Source organism: Mytilus californianus, unplaced genomic scaffold (genome assembly GCF_021869535.1).
Source record: "Mytilus californianus isolate M0D057914Y unplaced genomic scaffold, xbMytCali1.0.p SCAF_8, whole genome shotgun sequence".
Classification (NCBI taxonomy): domain Eukaryota; kingdom Metazoa; phylum Mollusca; class Bivalvia; order Mytilida; family Mytilidae; genus Mytilus; species Mytilus californianus.
The window spans coordinates 12,651,333-12,673,177 of record NW_026262734.1 but is presented as its reverse complement, the minus strand read 5'-3'; the positions used below and the strand labels follow the sequence as shown (position 1 = coordinate 12,673,177).

Here is a 21,845-nt window from a genome sequence, read left to right as displayed (position 1 = left end):
TCCGAGTTTTCATTAGTCTTTAATGATAACCCTAGAGGATGCGTTTTGTAAACAATATGGAGGACAACATTCCAAAAAATCATTTGAGCTCAATGGATAGTAAAAATAGGGCGTTTTTGAAACGACGGAATTCAGACTCATCCTGTTGAATATACAGTTAACGGATAGGACATATTACTGGAGATCTTTGGTATAAACTGATCGCTTAAATATGTCGTTCTGTCCCTAGTCGTTCCACCAAAAAAAAAAATAACCTATCCTACAATAATAAAAGTGTATAAGGTATTATTTATTGTTGCAATAAAACAGTGTATATGATTTGTTCTTAAACCAGAAGCTTTATTCTCAGAAAAAAACTGTCTATCTGTTCAATGAGGATTGATACTAAGTCAGCTTATCACTGAACTTTGTTTACTGTGACAGGATAAATGATCCCCAATAGATGACTTTTCGAATTCGTGCACTTTCTGGTACATTTCCTATGTCACAATTCGTATGTTATTACGTCACAGTAAAACCCAATGGTTCAATAACTCAGCTTGAGATTGGGATTTTGACTCGACAGCAATTTTCTGATTTAGCCGCCTCATCAGAAAATCGCTCCAGACTCGTATCCAAAAAGGGATAAGGTGTATTGGTGCTTTTTCAAGGAAAATTTGACGGCACAAAGCAAATATCTTTATGTCACAATGTCCTATGACGTGTTTTCTCACGAATGATTGACCAGGGCAGTTCATTCTTAAAATAGATATTGGAATCTTGTGTATTGCTTACCTAGCTAGCTTAGCTTGCATAGCAGATAGCCAGCCATAAGCAGTTGAGCTAGGGAAGTACTTCTTGTTGTGAGGCTTTTGGAGCACTGACTACAAACACATACATGTAGGTCCCAGGTATCAAGTCTCAGTGGTGACATTGTGATTTTCTAGTAAGAATATATCATGCCCTTCAGTTACATTTGACGTCCTGCCAGAGGTACCAATATGTAATTGGACAGCATGATTTTTACAAGAAAATCTACTATACAAGGGAAGAAATCCTGTCAAACTTTTCATACCTCAAGATTCATCATACCATTATGACTTTCACAACACAACCCTGGCTAGATTTGACCTCTTATCACAGTACATGCAGTATGAGCATGATTCTCATCAGAAAATCACATTGTCATCTTTGTGACCCTGACTAGGACTACTGTGTTCAAAGTTAGCACTCTAACCCACTGAGCTATAGACGTACTTCCATAACCTGGCATACATTGTAGTACAAAATGTATCTGCTACTCAAGGGAAGCAATCCTGTCACATTTACCAATATTCTCAAGTCCAGTTATTTTGTTCCTCAGTAAGTCAGTTCATTTAATTGACATGACATTCAATGAACCACCTTACTGGACAAATGGAATTACAGATCAGTATTGTACTATTAAGCACTGCTTATGTTCTCATAAAATTTTGGTGTCACAAGATAAAAATATCTGAAGCCACAAAGTAAAATTGATAGTCATGATAGTTGTACAAATGTACATGTATGATCATGATGATGCTAAACGGTAAAATGTCACAATAATTCAGGTCAAATTTGTGATGTTTTGCTTTCCTTTGCTAAATCAATAGTGTTGTCAAGTGATTGGATACTGCTGCAGTCTGTCCCAATACATTTGTAGTGCTGAAATGCAATAGCACTGAATACCACAGCACTAAAACAGCCTGGGGAGAACACTGTCTTACCTAGGAGATTAAGTTTTAGGTAGAAGAAGGTAGAATCTCAAAGAGCTAAAAGTATCATATGAAATTATATAGATACATGTATAAGGAATACCACCAGTAGTTTTACAAATATGACAAATAACCTTAAGGTGCCTATGCTAGATGAATGCTGTCTTAAAACCAGAATGACAGAATATTTTATAAAGTTGACTGTAACTTCATTTTCATACCATCTTAAAATTATATTAACTCATAGTAAGACTAGACATCATCCATATACATTCAAACACATATGACTTAAAAGCTGCAAAAAAAACCCCAATAGTCATGGTTTTTTCCTCATCATTCAGTAGAAAATACCACCAATAGTTGCAGAAAAGCCAACCACATTTGACAGTATCACACGACCACCTCATAAATAAAAATAAAGTATGACTGCCAATGAGTCCCAACTATCCACCAGAGACCAAATGACATGGATGTAAGCAACTATAAGTCATCACACAGTGACTGCCTTCAACAATGAGCAAACCTTACCATATAGTAAGCTATAAACATGACAGTAGATTTAGGAACATTTGATCCTGATCATAAAATCTTACTACAATGTACTTAAAAGTATAGGACCTCCGGATCCTACAAGAACACAAAATTTGGAAACTTTATTAAATTGATTTTATTTTTTCAGATTTTTGATTAAAAGACAAAATGGCTGAGATATTAGGCAATGAACTGATTATTGAGAGTTTGCGGAATGACATCAAAGATTTACAGTGGGCAATCAGTGACATTGTCTCTAGAGTGGGACCTGTTGAGCAACCATCTTGGAAATTCCCTGACAAGAATTCTAGTGACATTGACATTAACTATTTGTTAGAGTTGTATGATTTTGATGATGAAGATTCGGAGGGAAGTCAAGTGGCACATATTGCTCTGTATGAGCTTGTTATTGATAGGTATGATATGTCAGAGGGAAGTCAAGTGGCACATATTGCTCTATATGAGTTTGTTATTGATAGATAGGATATGTCAGAGGAAAGTCAAGTGGCACATATTGCTCTGTATGAGCTTGTTATTGATAGGTATGATATGTCAGAGGGAAGTCAAGTGGCACATATTGCTCTGTATGAGCTTGTTATTGATAGGTAGGATATGTCAGAGGGAAGTCAAGTGGCACATATTGCTCTGTATGAGCTTGTTATTGATAGGTAGGATATGCCAGAGGGAAGTCAAGTGGCACATATTGCTCTGTATGAGCTTGTTATTGATAGGTAGGATATGTCAGAGGGAAGTCAAGTGGCACATATTGCTCGGTATGCGTTTGTTATTGATAGATAGGATATGTCAGAGGGAAGTCAAGTGGCACATATTGCCCAGTTTGAGTTTGTTATTGATAGGTATGATATGTCAGAGGGAAGTCAAGTGGCACATATTGCCCAGTTTGAGTTTGTTATTGATAGGTATGATATGTCAGAGGGAAGTCAAGTGGCACATATTGCTCTGTATGAGCTTGTTATTGATAGGTAGGATATGTCAGAGGGAAGTCTAGTGGCACATATTGCTCTGTATGAGCTTGTTATTGATAGGTAGGATATGTCAGAGGGAAGTCAGGTGGCACATATTGCCCAGTTTGAGTTTGTTATTGATAGGTATGATATGTCAGAGGGAATTCAAGTGGCACATATTGCTCTGTATGAGTTTGTTATTGATAGGTAGGATATGTCAGAGGGAAGTCAAGTGGCACATATTGCCCAGTTTGAGTTTGTTATTGATAGGTAAGATATGTCAGATTGAAGTCAAGTGGCACATATTGCTCTGTATGAGCTTGTTATTGATAGGTATGATATGTCAGATTGAAGTCAAGTGGCACATATTGCCCAGTTTGAGTTTGTTATTGATAGGTATGATATGTCAGAGGGAAGTCAAGTGGCACATATTGCTCTGTATGAGCTTGTTATTGATAGGTAGGATATGTCTGAGGGAAGTCTAGTGGCACATATTGCTCTGTATGAGCTTGTTATTGATAGGTATGATGTGGATTCATATATATATATATATATATATATCTAATATAATTGATCATAATTACTATGAAGAAGACATAAGATACAAATAAAAGAGACATTTGTTTAGAGAAGATTAAACACAATAAATGTTATTGTTACTTAAAAATAACACATTATACAACTAATTTATCATAAATGGTATATATATATATATATATATATGCACTGTATCCGACGCGCTAGACCGCACGACCACCTAGGCTAGGTGGTCGTGTGGTCTAGCGCGTCAGATACAGTGCAGGCGATTTGGTGTCACGATATCTCAGTAGCATGAGTTCACTCCCGGCGAGGGAAGAACAAAAAATTTGCTTACGCAAATTTACAGATCTAACATTGTTGGGCTGATGTTTAGACGAGTTGTATATACAGAATGTACACAGCCATGTATCACCATCACTGCTGGTGATCCGATGGATAAATCTGTTGTAGAGTTGTCACTGGTTCAGACGTACTTATAGATATATATATATACTGTATAAAATGACTGTGTTGTGATAACACAGCTGAAAATCTACTTCATTTTTTTTTTGCCTGTGCTACCACAGTATTCATGGTATTCACTGTTTCTTTGATAAATTACTCTTGTTTTCTACTTTCTACTACAGTGGCATAAATGTTCTCTGTCTTAAAAATATTCAATTTTTTACCTTAATTACTAACAATAATTTTATTTCAGATTTATTTACTTAGTTCAAACTTTGTCATCTTTTACAAAGACAATGTTAAATAGAGCAGGAGAGGAGATAACTGATTCCAGTAGTTCATCAGTTGGACTGGCTGTCAAGCAGTACTGTAATAAACAAGTCCAGTTACAAACTGTGGTTCAACAGACTATGTCAGATGTAAGTCATATAATAGATGAAGTAGGGGATTGGAAGGAGTTTTTATTTTCAATAGTCAAAGAGACTGTACTTAGAGGTCCCCAAACTTTGTCAATAAAAGTCTTATTATACAAATATGCTGAAAGAAACTGGCAAGTTGGAGGAAAATGCAGGATACTTGTAACTTTTATGTCAAATAATAAATTTTGATTGTTTGATATTTTTTTTGTTAGGTTGCTGTCTTATTGATGTATTCCCCACATTTACGTTTATTCATATATAAGATACAAATACAAACCATATATTAAACAGGGTTCCATTTTTCAAAATATCTGAAATAAGCACTATACACTCGTATGAATGAATATTAAACATGTAAAATGATCATCATTCATGTATTGCACACACATGTAGAGGTCGAAAATAAAATGACAATATATATTGTGAATGTAAGAAATTTATGAACATTAATTATTATGTGTTTGGTTTAATAGTAATAAAAACCCTGAAAATCTGAGTCATTTGTTTCCAGTAAAATGATGGAAAGTTTAAGATTTTTTTACTTTCATAAAAAAGTGATTGACAATTTTTTTGCATTTATAATTCTTTAATTGCTTTATTATACATGTAAGTAAATGCTTATAAAAAGTAAAATAACAAAAATACCGAACTCCAAGGAAAATTCAAAATGGAAAGTCCTTTATCAAATGGCAAAATCAATAGCTGAAACACATCAAACGAGTGGGAAACAACTGTCATATTCCTAACTTGGTACAGGCATTTCCTTAAAGAGAAAATTGTGGATTAAACCTGGTTTTATAACTAGCTAAACCTCTCACTTGTATGACAGTTATATAAAATTCCGTTATATTGACAACAATATGTCTGCAAAACAAACCGACATAATAGATTAATTAAAGAATTTTTAACTACATACAAGACATCAAAGTGTCACCTGTTTCAGTCTATAAGTTATAGTTGTCCATGTAATTATATATTACCTGTCAAAATTTGAAACACCATTAAACCTCACAGCTGGATAAAATAAAACACCACATTGACTTATTAATTAGCAGTTAGCATAAGTGAACATGATTTGACGCATGTGAAACAATGCTTTCATTTTTCAAATGTATTTTTTTGAATTGTTTGATAGAACATGACTGGTGTTTATTTAGGTGGTATTCAAATTTTTGAGGTACAAGTACAATGTATGCACTTTTTATGTTTAGTATAGTCATATCTGTTGTCAGATGATATATTTGTATATGTTTATTTGTGAATAATTATGTTCTATTTTCAATCAGTCCAATAAGAATAATTAAATAAGGTGTTCACAAAAATAATTATTTTGTTCATACAATTTTTACAAATCAAAATAAATTGTACAGTACTTGGATCTGACAATTACATGACTTATTAAATACAGTTCTGAACATGTCATTATTATTAAATACTAATTTTCCTTTCATTTTAAGATAAAGACGAAAAATAGAAAATTGTCAGATTTGGAAGCTAATATGAAGAAATTAACAGAGGACTTTTCTACCCAAAGTATGACCAGTGCATCATCTCATACCTCACTGATAAGTGAAGGGACAGTACCCAGTAAGTTTGGTAACGTAACAACTGGATATCTTAGTCCAATCAAAATGGAGGAAATAGCTAGAGAAGCTTGTAGTAAAAATACACAGACTGTTGAAACTGCATTTGTGCCGTGTGAAGCTTGCCATGTTGTACAAAAGTCATTTAAAAATGCAGGAGATATTTTGATAAATATGTGTCAAGCTCAAAAACTGCCATCGTCTTTACAGAAGTACCGTCCCTTGGTAGCCGATGTTAAATGGTTATCTGCAAATGATGTGATACGATGGGCATCTGAGCAGAACAAAGATCTGGCTAAATTGACTAAACACATGGACAGTCTGATGGCTACCATCAACCCACTAAAGGAGGAAATTGAACAGCTGGAAAAGAAATGTAAACATTTACAGAAAAGAGTGTCTGAGTTTGATAGTGATATGAGAAAAGAGAAAGAAGTGCAATATGCTTTACAAAAACAGTTCGATATAAAAATAAAAGATTTGGAACAGAGTCATAATGAAACTGTTTCCATAGTTACTAGACAGAAAAATGAAATTTTACAAGATAAACAAAGCTTGGAAACTGAAGTGAGCAAATTGAAAACACATCTAGAACAACAGCAGAAACTTCTTATAGAAATAGGTAAGATACATGTACCAGAAAGTCTATGCTTTCCATAACCTCTTTATGAAAAATATCTAGTTTGTAAAATGGGTATCAAACAAATGATCCATTGTCTATCAAATACCTAGTCTTTACTATTTTTCGTCTGCTGATGGCTTACTGAAATAAGAGAAAATATTAAGTTGTTTATAATCTATAATGATATCCTTAAGAGGTAAGTTCATGTTTATAATCTATAATGATATCCTTTAGAGGTAAGTTCATGTTTATAATCTATAATGATATCCTTAAGAGGTAAGTTCATGTTTGTAATCTATAATGATATCCTTTAGAGGTAAGTTCATGTTTATATATCCTTTAGAGGTAAGTTCATGTTTATAATCTATAATGATATCCTTTAGAGGTAAGTTCATGTTTATAATCTATAATGATATCCTTTAGAGGTAAGTTCATGTTTATAATCTATAATGATATCCTTTAGAGGTAAGTTTATGTTTATAATCTATAATGATATCCTTTAGAGGTAAGTTCATGTTTATAATCTATAATGATATCCTTTAGAGGTAAGTTCATGTTTATAATCTATAATGAAATCCTTTAGAGGTAAGTTCATGTTTATAATCTATAATGAAATCCTTTAGAGGTAAGTTCATGTTTATAATCTATAATGATATCCTTTAGAGGTAAGTTCATGTTTATAATCTATTATGATATCCTTTAGAGGTAAGTTCATGTTTATAATCTATAATGATATCCTTTAGAGATAAGTTCATGTTTTCAGATATTGGAAAAGGACCCTCATTGGCTTAGAGGTTTTGATACATAACCATTACATACACAAATAAAATTTATATTACTTCTCTCCCAAGAATTGGAGGCTTGCCGTGGTTATAATTTCTCAATTTCTATAAAACTTCCACATTGACAGATTTTCCAGACATAGCCATAGGGAAGTCAAAATGTTTTTCAAACACTTGACATGTGGTTCTTGCATTTGATGTTTTTGAAGTTTTAAAGATAAAAGAAAACAATAAATTGAAATTTTGTGTAATGAATTCCATTTGAATAAAGAAAATATAATTTCAAAGATGTTTATCATACTGTATGAATATATATTTTACCCCAAACGCCAACTCTGTTGCTACCAAAATAATTCATATTCTGATTTATCATTTAGAAGATGATAATATGGTTCATAGAATTATTGTTGATTACACTGTATTAATTATTGTTGTTTATATTTCCAAAGAAAATACAAAATCAACACTTGAGAAAGACCTTAATGAAAACAAAGCGAATGCGATATCAACTCTACAGGGTGAGATAAACCAACTACAAAGTAAACTGTCTGATGTGACACAGAGACTGGATGTGTCATCTAAAGAACTTAATAAGGAACAAGCTAAAAGTAGGAGTGCATCTAAACACAGTCAGGTAAATACAATATGCAAGTCTAAACAACATTACACAGACACATCCTAAAGAACTTAATAAGGAACAAGCTAAAGGTAGGAGTGCATCTAAGCACAGTCAGGTAAATACACTATACAAGTCTAACTGATGTCACACAGAGACTGGATGTGTCATCTAAAGAACTTAATAAGGAACAAGCTAAAAGTAGGAGTGCATTTAAACACAGTCAGGTAAATACATTATTCAAGTCTAACTGATGTGACACAGAGACTGAATGTGTCATCTAAAGAACTTAATAAGGAACAAGCTAAAAGTAGTACTTTATAAGGAACAAGCTAAAAGTAGAACTTTATAAGGAACAAGCTAAAAGTAGTACTTTATAAGGAACAAGCTAAAAGTAGTACTTTATAAGGAACAAGCTAAAAGTAGAACTTTATAAGGAACAAGCTAAAAGTAGAACTTTATAAGGAACAAGCTAAAAGTAGAACTTTATAAGGAACAAGCTAAAAGTAGAACTTTATAAGGAACAAGCTAAAAGTAGAACTTTATAAGGAACAAGCTTAAAGTAGTACTTTATAAGGAACAAGCTAAAAGTAGAACTTTATAAGGAACAAGCTAAAAGTAGAACTTTATAAGGAACAAGCTTAAAGTAGAACTTTATAAGGAACAAGCTAAAAGTAGAACTTTATAAGGAACAAGCTAAAAGTAGTACTTTATAAGGAACAAGCTAAAAGTAGTACTTTATAAGGAACAAGCTAAAAGTAGAACTTTATAAGGAACAAGCTAAAAGTAGAACTTTATAAGGAACAAGCTAAAAGTAGTACTTTATAAGGAACAAGCTAAAAGTAGAACTTTATAAGGAACAAGCTAAAAGTAGAACTTTATAAGGAACAAGCTAAAAGTAGAACTTTATAAGGAACAAGCTAAAAGTAGAACTTTATAAGGAACAAGCTAAAAGTAGAACTTTATAAGGAACAAGCTAAAAGTAGTACTTTATAAGGAACAAGCTAAAAGTAGAACTTTATAAGGAACAAGCTAAAAGTAGAACTTTATAAGGAACAAACTAATGTAGGAGTGCACAGTCAGATAAATATGATGATGATGATGAATGGCTGATTAACTTCCAGTGGCAAATTCAATGCATATTCAGGACGAGAACATGTTAATGCCATATGAATATTAATCCTGCTTTGTACCAGAGAGACACGCTGATCCAGATTTTTAATTAGCCAATTCACAAGGTAACAGTCCGCAGGAAGACATGTCACCCTACCATGATTCTTTATTCAGATTCTGATACCAACCAACCAGTCTTTGCTCTTACTCCTTAATGCCACATGCTTAGCAGAGAAGCAGCAAATGCCAGGTTTCGATCCATGACCTTCTGCCCTTGAGACGAACATGTTACCATGAGACCACCATCTAACTGAGAAAAGGCATTTGGAAGCCTTAGTCATAAAAAAAAATTTAACAGTAGACAAATGTATATATACCTGTATATGATATTTGTGCTCTTACTCCTAAATGCCGCAAGTTTAGAGAAGACGCATCTAATACCAATTTTTAAGTCTTATGTTTTTTTCCCCAGTCGCAGATAGAACCCACACTTCCATTGCTGCAGACAAGCACAGTAACAAGAGACAATGAGGCAGTTCTCTCATTTTGCTTATTTATGAAGGCTGTACAGTGAATTGTAGTTATTTAAATCCTTGTTCTTTGGTTCTAGGTGGATAGTTGTATCATTAGCAATCATACTACAGCTCCTTATTCATAATTATATTTCTTTTCTTTTTATCAGAGTGTGCAGAACAAACAAGGTTCTCTTCTTCAGAGAGTGGATGCATTAGACAGGGAAAATGAAGAATTAAAAGATCAGGTGGCCACATTAGAGGAGGAGAAAGAAGAGATTGAAGAATCCTTGAAATCTGCCAAGAGTCAAGTTGACAAGCTTCAAAGAAATGTTACTGAAAAAGAGGTATACACACTGCAACAAATTATTACAGGCATTTTAATTTAGATACTGTTCTCTCAGAGTATGAAGTGAAGGCACCCAAAAATTGAGTTAAATATTCATGGAAACAAAAGAAGATTCCAATGGGGCAATAAAAATCTTGAGTTGAAGAAAAATTTACTATACCATGACCAAAAAGACAAACCGCAGAAAGACAAACACCAGTCTACAGAATGCTACACAGAAAACTTAAGATTGAGAAACATGAACCAAATAAGAAAAAACAGGGGTAAACTCAAGTGCACCTTACCAGAGTTTTTATGAAATTTCTTTTGGAACACAACTTGTTTGAAACAGTAAGCTACCCATAGATGTGATTTCTGATTGCCATAACTGGATGCAAGGTTTATTTTAATGATGCAACGCATTGCAGGGATATAGAAATACAGGGACAAACATCTCTCCTTCCATCTGTCCGTATGTCCATCTGTATGGTCTTGTAAGCACTCTCACATATACAATTCTTGACAATTATCCAGATTGTATGAAATTTATATCAAATATTTTATCATTGATGTCTGGAACAAGTTTTATAATCAGTTTCAAAGGAGTTATGCCCCTTAGAACTATAAATTATATTGAAAGTTGCATTGTAAGGGCTCTCAGGCCTACATTTCTTGTAGGATTGTTAAGATTAACATCAAATTTTCTAATAAGCAGAGTCATGGACAAATTTATAAATCAGAGCTGATCAATTATTTTTACAGGGGTTTTGTCCCTTTAAAATGTTCATTTTTAGTCAGATTTTTATGAAATTTTTACCAAAGGTTAATGTCAACAAAGTCTTTGAAGACTACAGACCAGTTTATTTTACTGGAGTTATGCCCCTTGAAAATAAAACTTATATGGAAAAAAATTGTTAGTAATCTCATATAAAAAAAATAGATGTGGTATGATTGCCAATGAGACAACCATCCATCAAAGTTCTAAATAAAGTGGATGTAAGCAATTATAGGCAACCGTACGGCCTTCTTATTTATACATTGTGACTTGGATGGAGAGTTGTCTCGTTGGCACTCATACCACATCTTCTTATTTACACATTGTGACTTGGATGGAGAGTTGTCTCGTTGGCACTCATACCACATCTTCTTATTTACATTAACCCTTCAGATTGATACAAAGCAGAAAAGCATCTAACAAAAACACAGAACAGGCATGGCAGGGTATTTATACATCTCTCACAACAAAAAAGACACAAAGTACAAAACTGAGAATAGTATCCTTTTCTTCTTGTATAATATTTTTGAAATGATTTAAAAGAACCCAAAAATATATATTTTTTATTGCACTTAAACAGATGAAATATGTACATCGGGGAGAGAAATTGGAATGCTGTCTTTTTTAGGTTTTTTGGGGGTTTTTTTTGTTGTTGTTTTTTTTTCAATTCTTTTTTATTTGGAATGCTGTTCTTTTATTTTAATTAAATGGTAAGCTCTTAAATAGGGTTTGTTATTGCTCAGTCTTTAGTTTTTTATGTTGTGTTTTGTGTACTGTTGTTTGTCTGTTGGTCTTTTTCTTTTTTAGCCATGGCGGTGTCAGTTTATTTTCGACTTTGAGTTTGAATGTCACTTTGGTATCTTTCGCCTCTCTTATACATCGATGCTTAAAAAAAATAAGCAGTGAGATAATGGCATTAATTTTAATAAGATAAAACAGGGGAGACAACTCTTTAAACACATTTCATTGAACAGTTTTGCATGACATTAAGATTGAAATGGAGTGGTTTATTTTAATGTCTGACCATGATTCCATAATAATTAAGAACTTATTTAATTTAAAAAACAAAGACATTTTAAAGTTTTCTTTTTATCTGCAGGATATGATAGAAACTGTAACAAGAGAAAAAACAGAGTTAGAGGAGTCTATTACAAGCTTACAGCAGAATATTAATATGTTAGAGACAAGGATACAAGAGTCTGCTGATAGGGAGAGATTGATGATTGAATACCCAGACTTAAATGGACCTGTGAATCCTGATCTCAATGGTGAGTATAACCAAACAACCGTTTAATCCTGATCTAAATGGATAGTATAACCTGACTTAAATTGACCTGTGGATTCTAATCTTAAAGGTGAGTATAACTAAACTTACCTGTTAATCCTGATCTTAATGGTGAGTATAACCAAAGTACCTTTTAATTCTGATCTTAAGGGTGAGTTTAAACAGACTTACCTGTTAATCCTGATTTTATTGGTGAGTATAACCAGACTTACCTGGTTAATCCTGATCTTAATGGTGAGTATAACCAGACTTACCTGTTAATCCTGATCTTAATGGTGAGTACAACCTAACTTAAATCGACCTGTGGATCCTGGTCTTAATGTTGAGTATAACTAACTTACCTGTTAATCCTGATCTTAATGTTGAGTATAACCAAACTACCTTTTAATTCCGATCTTAATGGTGAGTTTGAAAAGACTTACCTGTTAATCCTGATTTTACTGGTGAGTATAACTAGACTTACCTGTTAATCCTGATCTTAATGGTGAGTACAACCTAACTTAAATCGACCTGTGGATCCTGGTCTTAATGTTGAGTATAACTAACTTACCTGTTAATCCTGATCTGAATGGTGAGTATAAACAGACTTCCTTTTAATTCCGATCTTAATGGTGAGTTTAAACAGACTTACCTGTTAATCCTGATCTTTATAGTGAGTAGAACCAGACTAACCTTCTTAGTCCTGATCTTACTGGTGAGTATAATCAGAATTACCTGTTAATCCTGATCTTACTGAAGAATATAACAAATCAAAATTAATCTGTTAATCCTGATCTTAATTGTGAGTATACTCAGACTTAAACTGACCTGAAAATCCTGATCTTACTGGTGGGTTAAACCAAACTTAAATGGACCTGTTAATCCTGATCTTAATTGTGAGTATACTCAGATTTAAATGACGCTGTTTATCCTGATGTTACTGGTGAGTATTACCAAACTGAAATGGACGAGTTAATCCTGATCTTAATGGTGAGTATATTCTGGCCTCAATATACCTGTTACCTATCTTTACCTTTACCCATACCTTTAAATAAACTGGAAGAACATTTGAATTTAGGTATAAAGAGGAAGTTAATTCCAAATCTCCTGAGGTACAATGAAAGGAATTTTATTTCAAATATCATTATATTAATGCTGTTCAATAGTGTCTACATGATTAAATGTTAACTTATATTTCTCAACTTAAAATCATTGTGTGTAAAATGAGATTAGATCTGGAGAAATGGACTAACTTTGGAGTACTTTACATGTATTATTTCACACTTTTTTTATACACTGCTCTAGGACGTGACAAATTATGTTATACCAATGTCTGTCTGTCTGTTTACACTTTGTAGGACAAATCAAAATTGCTTTAACCAATTCTCAAGTAATTTTAAAACAATATTGGGATTAACAAACGAAAGCTCCTTTATATTTCAAATTTTTTGGCTTTGTCTTTCCAGAATTATAGACTTTAACAGTTTGAATTTATGCACTTTTTCAAGTTTAACTCTAGTATGCCTAGATTGTTTTCCTCAAAACTTTACATTTTTGTAGAGATTGATTTGGTTTGTCGTTCCAGAATTGAGGACTTTAATTGCTGGATTTAAGTAAATTTTTCACTTGTTGTACCATAACCTGAGTTTGCTTGGATTGATTTACTGTTATTGGTTAATTGTTGAAATTGGTGAATGTAACACACCTTTCAATAAAAAAAACAACAACTCTGATATGTCATTCCAGAGTTATGGGACTTTGACTCATTGATAATTATAACGCATTTTTAAATGACATGCACTAACTCTAGTATACTTGGATCAAATTACTACATAATTAATACAGTTGTTTGCATTGGTGAAAGTAGACTCGCTTTTGCCTTTAAATATCCCATTCTTTTTTTCCAGCAGTATCAATATGCACAATAAGGGCATATCATGTGCTCTTGGCAAAGCTGTTTATCTTTTTTCTTGCCTCTTCTGAGTATGCTCTTCATACAGGATTGATATTTTTAAAAAGCAACAAAAAGATAGGCAAAAGTAATATGTTCATTGTAATTACCAAATGAATCTATTTTTAGGTACAGGTGACATTGCTTTGGACATGGAAAATCAAGTGAAGGCTAATGCTATTAGGATACAAGTACTAGAAGAACAAAATGAAGGATTAAGAAATTCAATCACAAAAGTTATGTCGTTACAACGGGGTAACTTACCAAAGGGACAGAAAAAGGTATATTAATTATACTTCTTAAAAGAAATAACCAGTAATAGTACATGAGAATCATTTAACAATTTTGGTAAATAAAAATACCAAGACAGGTAGTTCAGAAAATATGGATTAGAAATAGAGATGTGGGAAAAAAAATTGTTTATAAGCAGGAGTGAAAAAAAATATATCATGAAAAAAAACTTAGCACTGCCCTGGAAGAACCAGCTGAGGGGTTTTGGCTGTAACCAAACCTCACGTAGATTTCATGCGCCCCCTTCCCTTAAATCCTGAATCCACACATGTATATTTATTAGAACCACAACAATTTTGACCAAGACCCTGAAATGCATTGTAGTTATTTGAATTGTGATTTGTTATTTGATGCTAGGTTATATCCTGATTTTATCAGTAACTCTGTGATGATGGGTAATTTTTGTTCTCTTGAGACATATATGAATGGGGACTTTTCAGTGAAGTATATTTATAATATATTCTATTTTTAGATGACAGCTCCCCATCAATTGTGGTCTACAGATAATCTGGACAGAGTAAAAGACAACCACAGAACAGAGGAGGATCATGTTTGGCAGCCAGAAAGGTACACCCTCTTTATACTGCAATTTCATAGTTACTTTAGTATATAAATGTATTTGTTACTTTAAACTTAGATGAGTCTTTTGTAGACAAAATGGGCATGTGGCTTACAAAACTTTAATTCTGGTATCTGATGATTTTATTTAGAAACACTGGGTCGATGCCACTGAGGGTGGTGGTTTCCTCCCTGAGGGTATCACCAACCCAGTAGTTAGTACTTCTGTGTTGACATGAATTGTCATTGATATGGTTATAACTATAAATTATCTTTTTACAAACTTTTTGAAATACTAAGGATTTTCTACCCCTAGGAAAAGATAACCTTAGCTGTATTTTAACAAAACCCTATCAGACTTTTGGGTCCTCAACGCTCCTTAACTTCGCACTTCATTTGGCCTTTTAAAGTTCTTTGATTCGAGTGTCACGGATGAGTCTTTTAATCCTGGTATCTTTGATGAGTTTATTTAGGAAGAGAGGGGATAAAGAGTGCATGAACACAAGGTAGATCTATTAAATACTTTGAAATCAAAATCAAAACTCGGGTGATTTTATTGCTGCTCTCAATCTTAAAGCTGCTGGAATAAATCAACTAGTTGCCAAACCCTACAGCAAGGTCAAATGTCTCAAGGGGGACTCACAAAATCCCATCTGAACAGCAAAGTCAAATGTCTTCCTAACAAGTACTCTAAGAACATAAGGTTATATATAATTGTACTTGACCTATTGATAATTTTTAGGCAGTTATGCTGCCTTATGCGAGCACCCTAGATTTGTGTTCTACCCAATAAATGCTAAAATACGTGCCATTGTTATTATCTAGCTGGCTATTATGTTATTTATAACTAATTGGACATTTTTTTAATACTTTTATTTCTGGAATACAAAAAATATGACCAGAAAAACCTTAAATGATCGTCGAACTACCCAAAACTTTTGAAGTTGCACATAGGAAGTAGTGCTCAATGGAAATCCGTACGTAGTTTATTATCCCCTGTGCTTTTGGCTACGATGTCAAAGAACAATTGTATGAAATATTTCATCGCCGAAAATTGGTAATTACAAGTCGTTTATATTTCCTGAATGGCAAAATGCGCAGGAATATTGTTCATGTACAACAAATCTCTATGATAGAGGAAATAAAGTTATATAAGTGGGTTGTAATTTCTAACTTATCTTGCCAAATAAGGTTGTTGTTAATTTATGAATGAAACGAGGTCATGAAAACAGATGCGGAAATCGACGTTGATGGGATGTTTTAAGTAATGTGGACAACTCGTCCCCGAGACAAGTCGGACCAAATCCACTCAAACCGTCTAAGAAGACAACTTTGACCGTTTGTCAGATTTACTTAGGGTTTCATAAAATATTAGACTAACATGTCTAGCGGAGCCATTTATCTTTTGTTTGTGCATTGGGGTCTATTTAGGGGTATTTGGAGGGGCCTGAAGAAGGGAGGGATTTACTATAGAACCCTATGGGATTTTATTTTTTTAAATTTTCAAATGACTATTTCTCGAAAACAGTAGGTGATAGACACATGCAGTCTTCAGTAATGAGAACAGGACAATACAAAAAATCAACCAAAATATAGGGTGAGTCCCTGGCGGTCATCCCAACCCCTTTCAATTTGAAAATGTACTTTTATCTTGTAAACCGTCACGATCCCCACCCCTAAACAATATATATACTTGAATGGGACAATAAAAGAAATCAAATGAAAATAATTTGGGGGAGTCCCCAGTGTCGTCCCACCCCCTCCTGTTTGAGAACTTGGAAATGGTTAAGATCCCAACCCCTAAACCATATATATTCATGTATGGGACAATATAACAAATCAAAAATGAAATATAGAGTGAGTCCCTGGGGGTCACCCCACCACCTCCTGTTTGAGAACTTGTAAACAGTCGAGATCCCCACCCCTAAACCATATATATTCATGTATGGGACAATATAACAAATCAAATGAAATATATGGGGAGTCCCTGGGGTCACTCCAACCCCTCCTGTTTGAGAACTTGGAAATGGTTGAGATCCCCACCCCTAAACCATATACATTCATGTATGGGACAATAAAACAAATCAAATGAAATATAGGGGGAGTCCCTGGGGACACCCCCGCCCCGCCTTTTTGAGAACTTGTAAACAGTAAAGATCCCCACCCCTAAACCATATATATTCATGTATGGGACAATATAACAAATCAAATGAAAATATATGGGGAGTTCCTCGGGTCACCCCACCCCCTCCTGTTTGAGAACTTGGAAATGGTCGAGATCCCCACCCCTAAACCATATATATTCATGTATGGGACAATAAAACAAATCAAATGAAATATAGGGGGAGTCCATGGGGACACCCCACCCCCTCTTGTTTGAGAACTTGTAAACAGTCAAGATCTCCACCCCTAAACCATATATATTCATGTATGGGACAATATAACAAATCAAATGAAATATTTGGGGAGTCCCTGGGGTCACCCTCCCCCCTCCTGTTTGAGAACTTGGAAATGGTCGAGATCCCCACCCCTAAACCATATGTATTCATGTATGGGACAATATAACAAATCAAATGAAATATAGGGGGAGTCCCTGGGGTCACCCCACCCCCTCCTGTTTGAGAACTTGGAAATGGTCGAGATCCCCACCCCTAAACCATATGTATTCATGTATGGGACAATATAACAAATCAAATGAAATATAGGGGGAGTCCCTGGGGTCACCCCACCCCCTCCTGTTTGAGAACTCGAGAAACGCTTGAGATACCCACACCTAAACCATATTTATTCCTGTTCATCATTTCAAAAAGATTTGAATGACATACAGGGTCAATCTCCTTGGTGTCACATATGCATATCACTTTACTAGACCAAACCAATATGAACTGGACTTTGCCCAATGTCAGGAGACCATGGGAATGACGAATTATGGGGGCTTTGTTTGGGAGACTTCGTAACGGCATCCTGTTACAATTATTTCTTGTTTATTATAAAAAAAATTTGATCCAAAAAATGAGTCTAGATTATTGAATTTACTTTAATTGTTTATTAAATTATTTCTGGGCCTATAATAATTTTCATTTATGGCTCATTTTAAAGAAAACATATAAATCTTTCAAGCAGTGTAAAGCCCGAGAATGTTTGACCAACTGTTTTATAATCACTTGTCATTTTATTCCAAACTTGGTATGGAGTAACATCATGCACTTGGGGGTGAAGATGGGGGTCATTTACATTGATATATGAGTTGCTTTTGAAAACCTTGATGAAATATTAATTAATTTCCCTTAATAATCAATTCATTTAATGAACATAAATGTATAATATACGAATGCTTAATGTTTGTTCATTCAAATCTTAAAAAAAAATTGAAGCAACATTGCCACAGTTTTCATAATTACGTTTGCCTTGGTTTTTGGTTAACTGCCTACAGCCCTTACAGTGCTTTGATTTGTCTTGTTAGAAGGTCTCTATTCTCTCGGGGCACGCTGGCTTCCTCCACCAATAAAGTGCCTGCCTAGAAATAGCCAAGAGTGCTGAAAGTGGCGTTAAACACAAACAATCAATCAATCAATATTCTTGTAAGATTACTTGTGAAAAAGGTTACAGTTGATTGGCAGGTATTACTATCTAAATTTGCAGACAGATATTCTTTACCTGATTGTTATATCAAGACCCAGTCTTCAGTTGTATCAATGTACAATATACAGTATTAAGTAAGGTTTGTATTGATGTAAAGAAATCTGGCTATAGTATCAACCAATTAGTTGATAGTATACACTTATTTACCATGTTTACTGGGTATGAGGACAAAAGGAAGTTTATTGTCACCCTAGACAACAACTATTTCCCGATGCAAAGTTGAGGGGGACAATAAACTTGCTATTGTCTAAATAGACAGTGAATAAGTATTTTATTTAACAGAAAGCACAGGAAAATGTTTGCTTCCAGTAAATAGTTTATACCCAGGAAATAGTTTTTGAAACTATTACACGGTAAATACCAGTAGTCTTTTTTTCAGACAATTTCGTAAAAATAGTAGTTTTACTGTCTATAATTTTATAAAGAAGGTACACTCTGAGATGTAACAAAATTTCCTATTGTGTAAATAAAATAGTTAATGTTATCTTGTTTCAGTTCAGTTTATGAATCAGAAAAGACAAGGCCTTCATCAGGCTATCAAAATAATTCTGAGAAGATCACAAACAGAGCTAAATATATTGCAACTGTCAAAACACAAAGAGATATAAACACTCCAGGGGATGAATTTGTTGTTGGAAAAGGTAGACCTCCTAGTGCATCAAAGAGAAAGGATGCTACTGGTTCCCGTCCTAACAGTGGGAAAACTATAAATACTCCAGTAAATACCAGTAGTATTAGTGCTTATTTACAGCTAAAGAAAGCAGGGAAACTGAATATGACAGATTCTCCTCCTAAAGATAAATCATGTAAGTTTTTTTAGTAAGATTGTATCTAGTCAATGGAAAGCCATAAGTCAAATACATTGTTTTTTTCTAAATTAGTTAGTATTTATGAAGAAGGAAATGTGGTATGGTTGACAATGAGACAACTATCCCCCAGAGTTCAAATGAAGTTGATCTAAGCAATTATAGGCATCAGTACAGCATTCAACGATGAGGCCCCTACATGAAAAATGTGAAACAATTCAAACCAGAAAACTAACTGCCTAATTTATATCAAAACAATTTATAAAAACAAATATGACAGACATGAACCAACAACAACCACTGATCTACAGGCTCCTGATTTAAAAAAATTCTGTTTTAAAAAAGACTTGATCCAGAAGATACAAAAAGTTTCAGTTACAAACAGGGGAAGGAAATCTAAAGATGTTGCTAAATTCTTAATGTTTTTTTAGTTTACCCTGATTTTTAAAGTATCTGAAACACTAATGAGATCCAAACCTTAAAAAAATTAAAATGGAGTTAATATCAAGATTTTAATTATAAATGATGAACATAAAATTTTTTGAAATTTTTGTATATGTCATCTTTATCTTGATATAACTGCTCATACAACATGTACAAATACATACATCATCTAGAAACCTAAATTCATCTCCTTTTTTTTAGATGCAGAATTTAATAATTCTAGATGAAATTTTGTTTTCGTATTTATTTTAACTTTATAAATTGTATTTATTACAGTTCCAACAAGACCAGTTTCTGGTAAACCCCACAGATCTCCTCCTGTACATAATGATGATGGTGAGGATTACACAAGGAAAACTAGTTACACTTGCCAGAATTGTGATAAAATGTACTCTAAACCCAAAGATTTAGATATACATATGTCATACTGCACAGGGTGAACGTTACTTCTACTTCAAGTTCTAAACTATCTCAACTGTGAGAAAATGTATCTGTAATGATTTTAAATCTAAAAATACATATTATTTATTGTTCATTGCAGGATGTTCTTTTGATATACTTGTGATAAGTGTCTGGATGTAATCTTATACTTAAGATACGAAAATAACTGTCACGCTATACAGATGGAGTATGCTTGTACATCAGCTTTAATACTTATTAGAACTGTCAAAAATACATTTCTGAAGTGAAAGTTCTTTTTATGCTTACCAGAAGTGAATGAACTCTTATAGCTAATCATACTATCCCAATTGAATAGTGCTTGAGATAATTGTCATCAGAATTACGATAAAGTGCTTTATTAGAGCTAGGGATATAGTACAAGTAATTCAAATGCTTTAAAATTACAATCCATTCCAGTTTTGTCTATTCAATCCTTGCCATAAATACTATATACTAGAAAGAAATTATTTTATCTAAACTACTTATAAAAACTCTCATTTTTTGTACTTGTGTGCTTTTTTATGCCCCAGCCTTAGGCGACGAGGGCATTAAAGTGTTACCCTTGACCTTCCTTTTTTCCGTCCTTCTGTCTTTCTATCCGTCCTATTTTCATTTGTTCGAAGCTTGAGTGAGGCCATTCGTGTCTTTAGACACAATCTTCTTTTATTTTACAATCTATTGAATATTTTGTAATTAGAAATAAATCAGGTAGAACACATATTTGGATTACAAGAGGTAACACAGTTATTCTCCTCAAATATAACTTGTTTGAGGTAACACAGTTATTCTCCTCAAATATAACTTGTTTTTGTGATTTATCCAACAGTAATGCATAGGACTCTATGCTCTAGATACATTGAAATGAGAAACCATACAGTCTGTACAATTTATTAATTCAAGTAAAGAACATCATGGACAGATTGATCCTAGAAACATAGAAATAGGATTGTAAATCAATCATTTGCTGTCAATGTTTAGCCTATTTCACATGTTAGAACCTGTTACTTTTTTATCGTTATACGCTATTATACAGATCTATAATAAATAATAAAACACAATTACATCCTTCTATTATACTGGTTATTGTATTGCATGACCGTGGATAGCAGTGGCGACACATACAGGTCACTTCTGTTGTCATCTGTGTCTTCGTCTGCAAAGGAGTAGGCCTGGTAAGACCCCTTTTTGGCCCCAAATTATAGCGTTTTTACAAAGTTGTTCAATTGTAAACCTTTAGCTATATATTGGAAAGTAGAATACTTTTGTTACAAAAATATGGACTGTTTTTGATAATATAATGAACATGCATCAGGTACTAGCATCATTATTTCATGCAAACATACTGATATCTTCACAACTTAAACATTTGTGCTAACTTTAAGACAATTTTTGTCTAAAATGGAAGTGGTCGCACTTGTGTTCAGTCTTAATATTTAAATATATGTTGTATTAAACGATAATAAATAACATATATAATTATTGAGAGTGAACACAAATGCGGCA

At 33.5% G+C, this 21,845-nt stretch overlaps 1 protein-coding gene across 3 annotated transcripts; it reads left to right on the top strand.

The window, feature by feature from the left end:
• Positions 1–42: 42 nt before the first annotated feature.
• LOC127710725 (coiled-coil domain-containing protein 157-like) lies at positions 43–21,400 on the top strand. 3 transcript variants are annotated; one of them, XR_007986298.1, is made up of 12 exons: positions 43–190; positions 2,395–2,662; positions 4,449–4,614; positions 6,072–6,819; positions 8,051–8,235; positions 10,013–10,189; positions 12,045–12,213; positions 14,290–14,441; positions 14,924–15,018; positions 19,147–19,457; positions 20,178–21,077; positions 21,116–21,400. XR_007986298.1 is itself a non-coding variant. In XM_052216686.1 (12 exons), the coding sequence occupies exons 2-12, from the start codon at positions 2,415–2,417 to the stop codon at positions 20,339–20,341; spliced, it is 2,415 nt and encodes an 804-aa protein (XP_052072646.1). In that variant the 5' UTR covers positions 43–190; positions 2,395–2,414; the 3' UTR covers positions 20,342–21,400. The 3 variants fall into 3 exon arrangements, 2 of the variants coding, with proteins under 2 accessions (XP_052072646.1, XP_052072645.1); XM_052216686.1 differs by adding an exon at positions 8,310–8,335 and having other exon boundaries at positions 8,051–8,209; positions 20,178–21,400; XM_052216685.1 differs by having other exon boundaries at positions 20,178–21,400.
• The last annotated feature ends 445 nt before the right edge of the window (positions 21,401–21,845 follow it).